The 4,555-nt window shown below is 40.1% G+C and overlaps 1 protein-coding gene across 1 annotated transcript; it reads right to left on the bottom strand.

The window, feature by feature from the left end:
• Window positions 1-812: 812 nt before the first annotated feature.
• On the bottom strand, window positions 813-4,260 carry LOC141594284 (subtilisin-like protease SBT1.1). The gene is made up of 3 exons (XM_074414399.1): window positions 3,838-4,260; window positions 2,688-3,450; window positions 813-2,418 (listed from the first exon to the last, which is right to left on the bottom strand). The coding sequence occupies exons 2-3, from the start codon at window positions 3,440-3,442 to the stop codon at window positions 852-854; spliced, it is 2,322 nt and encodes a 773-aa protein (XP_074270500.1). The 5' UTR covers window positions 3,443-3,450; window positions 3,838-4,260; the 3' UTR covers window positions 813-851.
• Window positions 4,261-4,555: the final 295 nt, after the last annotated feature.

Here is a 4,555-nt window from a genome sequence, read left to right as displayed (position 1 = left end):
TATTATACTTTATACATGTAGATGTACCGCAATATTTGTAGCGTCTTATTTTATCACATGATCATACTCTTGATATTAACAATCATAATGCCGACTGAAATGTGTGAATGAAGAATAATTTATGAGTTCCAGCAATTGCGCAGACTCAATGGTCGTACAACATATTTGCTCCTACCAACACCCTTGAATGCTGCTAATAATAATAGCTGCATCTTGATCAATTTAATTTGTAATTTTGGAGGGGAAGACCAATTTGGCAAACCATGGATTTGATCTTAGATTATTGGGCAAACAACTCGACAGTTTTTTAGGATCACCATCACCGCCCTTACTTGATGATTGGAGCAGACAAATGAAAAATAAAAGTATCCGAGAGAAATTTATACCTAATATGGACACCGATATGAAAAATTGGTGAGATTTTGACCCGAAAAATAAAAGGGACTTGATTTCACTTTATTGCAAAGTTAAGGGGTTTGTTTACTCCAAAGCAAACTAAAGAGGGTTAATCTCAGGTTGAAGTAAACTTAAGGAGTTGTATTATATCAGAATCGACGTCTATGATCACATAACAAACATTACATTACTATAATAAAGTAAAATTCATTGGTTAAATAGCACAATTTTGGATTGCCAGGATCGTGATCATAATGTTCCGATCTTAGGGAGTAGCTATGAAATTTTCTGGGTTTGATTGTTACAAATTGTGTAGGAATAGCCGAATAGGTAACCGTCTGATATTCCAATATACTACATCTAATTCTCGGCATGACAATATGAATTAGACGGAGGGAGTAATCAACAACAAATAAGCACTCAACTTTTTATATATCAAAACTCGAAACTCAAAACTATAGCCAAGTTACAGCAATTGGACTTCTAACACTGTACTTCCCAGCCACCCAAGTCAATGACCCAAATACTGAGGCGCCTTTTCTGCAAATTGTTGTTCCTGCCTCACTAAAACTGACATTGTAAGTGAGCTTCTCACGTGGCGACTTAAAGTACAAAACCGTAGGCTCGACAACCACATCGACACCCTTAGGTTCCTCGAAAAACACCCTGTACCTTACCTTACCCTTGCCTACATTAGTCAATGTTCTCCTGTAAGTTACCGTAGTTTTTTCTGTTTTACCAGCAGCAAATATGACTGCAAAAGAAGGGTAGTTGAGATCACCAGGCTGGTAAACCCCACTTGGACATTTGTACTTCCTTCCGGCAAAAACAGCCACCTGAGCATCAGTGTAGTTAATGCTACAGAGGTAATCCAAGTAGTCTTCAGGTAAGATATCATACACAAGACCAGGATCCAAAGCCCTTTCCGGGTTAACATGACCAGCACCTAATCCGAAAGGGGTTGCTAGTTTGTTTCCCTTGAAGACAGACGCATCAGAAATGAGATGACCTTTATTGTCATGGCTATGAGCCGAGGTCATAATCGCTGACTTAATCGCAGCTGGCGACCAATCTGAGTGGACTGACTTTATCAATGCGGCTACACCACTAACATGAGGACACGACATTGATGTTCCAGATACTATATTGAAATCTGCCCTCCTTTTATCACTGTTTAGATCAGTCAAGGAAGCAATGGGAGACCATGCTGCAAGTATGTCAATTCCTGGTGCGACTATATCAGGCTTGATTACATACGGATCGACAGAGTTTGGTCCCCGCGATGACATGGAAGCAATGACTGGGGCCCTCGCGCCATACTGTGTTCCAAGGAAAGAAATTGAGGCAGTCAGGCTTTTGTTTGAAATTAAGAATCCTTGGATTGCCTCGGAATCTAAAGCTCTCAGGAAGGAGGCTGGCAGAACATGAGCATCTGCTATAAGCTCCTCTCCCCATTCCGGGCTGTTAAGCAATAGCATCGCAGCCCCACCAGCTGATTTTACAACACTGCCCTTTTGAGTTCTGTAGTTGATACCACGCTGACATAGGACGATCTTGTCTTTCACTAACTCAGAAGATAGGGATCCATGGGTGCAAAACTCTGCACCTGTCCCACCAGCTGTTTCCTTATACACAAGTGGCAGTTGCTTCGTCTTGGTCCTACGACCGGAATAAATGGATGCCCCCTTTAAAATTATTCCGTTACTTAAGGTGACTTGACCGGCAAAAGTCCGGTCAAGAGAACTGGCGCCAACTGTAGCCACCCATGGAACAGTATTGCATACAGTAGATGGGGTAGGACCGTCATTACCTGCAGCAAAGGACACAAAGATTCCCTTTCGTGATGCACCCAAGGCTGCAATGAGAGGCGGATCTTGGTAATAGGGGATAGGGTCACCTACAAGGGACAGGGAAAGAATGTCTACTCCATCAGCTATGGATTGGTCGATGGCCGCAGCTACGTCTGAGTTAGTACACCCTTGTCTCCAACACACCTTGTATGCTGCTATTCTTGATGCGTAACTGTTTCATCGAGTAGCATTAATCAACAACTAGTTAAGTATCTCTATTCTTTTGTTTGGATATAAGTTGAGGAAGGAAACAAGGGATGGAAAGGGATATTAGATACATTTTAATTATAAGTTAACAAATGAGTTGAACGAAGAAAACATTTCGAATGATCAAACCATGTATTTACAAACAATGATACTAAAAAGGTCACATGAAGGGTTTTATTTGATATGAAGCCACAAAGAGATTTTGATGCTTACAGGGTTCGAAAAAAGACATACCTAATTCCATGAGCGACACCCCGTGCCAGTCCAAAGAGGTTAGCATCAGGGACTACATTTCCGGCTGCAGTGGATGCAGTATGGGTCCCATGGCTACCAGAGTCCCTGGCAGATCGAAATTTATATGTATCGTCAATCCTACCATAGGTAGCCTCATACCCTTTGAGGTAGAACCGCGCTCCTATGAGTTTCTTGTTGCAATTAGAGCTTGAAAAGTTAAAGCCTTTTTCACAAGTACCCTTCCATCTGGATGGAACCCGAGACAAGCCTGAATCATGAAAGCTTGGATGTTCTGGCCATATTCCTGTGTCAACAACTCCTATAATGACATCAGAACCTAAGTGGCTCCCATTCCATAGCCCTTTTCCCCAGTCAAGGCCGAGAAAACGAGGTGAATATGTGGTATGAGGAGTTCGTATCCCGTCAAGGTTACCAAAAAGGAACCCATCAATCATACTCAATGCTTCGAATTGTCGAGTTGTGAGCTTAGCAGCAAAACCAGTCATAGCATTCTCATAAGTGTAAAGAATCTCAGGGGTTAATGCATCTTGATCTTGGTCAGTTTCAGCACCTAATTTAGTTACGGACTCCAAAATTGACTCATACCATTTATGGGGATGCTTGTTGGAATTCTTCAACTCCATTACTTTAGTTTCATCCATATGAATTATGTAAGTTCGTCTATCAGATAACGCGATCATTGCTGAATACCAGGCAGCTAATAGGACTAGCCGGAGTATACTGACTGCTGCCATTTTTCAAGCTGCACATCAGACACTATCATTCATTAGTCCTAAAACACCAACAAACTGTGTCCAACACTTCACTCTGGAAGTGGGTCTTATTCAAATGTACAGACACTTGACAGTGTCTTGAACAGCTAAATAGCTTACTTCATCTGTTCCATTGACCTATATATGTTTTTAAAAATTTCCCTTACGTAGTTTGAAAAACGTATACAACTCAATGAAATAGAAGAAGTATTACCTAGTGCTTCAAGAGATATCGCAAATGACGGGGTAGGGGGACTCAGAGTCAGATGTACATAACCATAGCGTACCTTAACGAAAAAAAATCGAGACTAGTCTCAAATGGTTGTTACATCATAAAATAAAATCAGTGAAAAAAGATTTGTAAGGCTGACATATACCAGAAGTTGATTGCTTGATCGTCTGCAGTATTCTAGCAGTTTTATCAGAATGAACTTGCTGTTGACTGTTGGTGGTGTGGTAAATGCATTACTCAAAGCTATATATAGAGCAGAACATGTGCATTATTAGTGATTAAAAAGTTAAGTAAATAACATAGGTTCCTCGCATTGGCGGTTTTGAGTGACGAGTCATATTAGCCAAACCCAAATCATTACGGATTAAACTTTTGTCTTAAATTATTTCAAAGGGAAAGGAAAAGGTAATTTTGTATGTGGAGTGCTTTGCTTTCTGTTGTGAGAGCACTGTCACTAATGGAAATTGATTAAACAGCATGATTTCGTTATAGAAAAAGCACTTAATTATTCTACTGTATATAACATACGCCTCATTTGCTCCCTTAAGTGATGCGTTAAGGGGATCGGACGTACATATCATTACCCTTGCCAAGAACATCTGATGAGCCGATGAACGTTGCATACTTGCATCAAGAATTTTATTGAATGATTGCTACTCCATCAAAATTTAGGAAATACAGATTATCGAGTATTTAACCGCGGTAAATTGAAGAGTAATTGTTTCATTGTTTCACCATAATAACAAGAAAGCACTAGCAGACTTATAGTTGAACTAAAAATACAGAAGTCAATAAATAAACAGTAAGTCTTGCTTAAGACGGAATATATCATATATGCTTTGTAAAAGAGAGATGAATGCTCA

The sequence above is a fragment of the Silene latifolia genome, chromosome 8 (genome assembly GCF_048544455.1).
Source record: "Silene latifolia isolate original U9 population chromosome 8, ASM4854445v1, whole genome shotgun sequence".
Lineage (NCBI taxonomy): Eukaryota > Viridiplantae > Streptophyta > Magnoliopsida > Caryophyllales > Caryophyllaceae > Silene > Silene latifolia.
Note: the sequence above shows the minus strand (reverse complement) of the source record. Positions and strands in the feature narration are given on the sequence as shown.

Coding starts and splice junctions, on each gene's coding strand:
- LOC141594284 (XM_074414399.1), bottom strand. CDS start 3,442: ATGGCAGCAGTCAGTATACTCCGGCTAGTCCTATTAGCTGCCTGGTAT. Junction 2,419..2,687: donor GGTGTCGCTCATGGAATTAG/GTATGTCTTTTT, acceptor TCGATGAAACAG/TTACGCATCAAGAATAGCAG.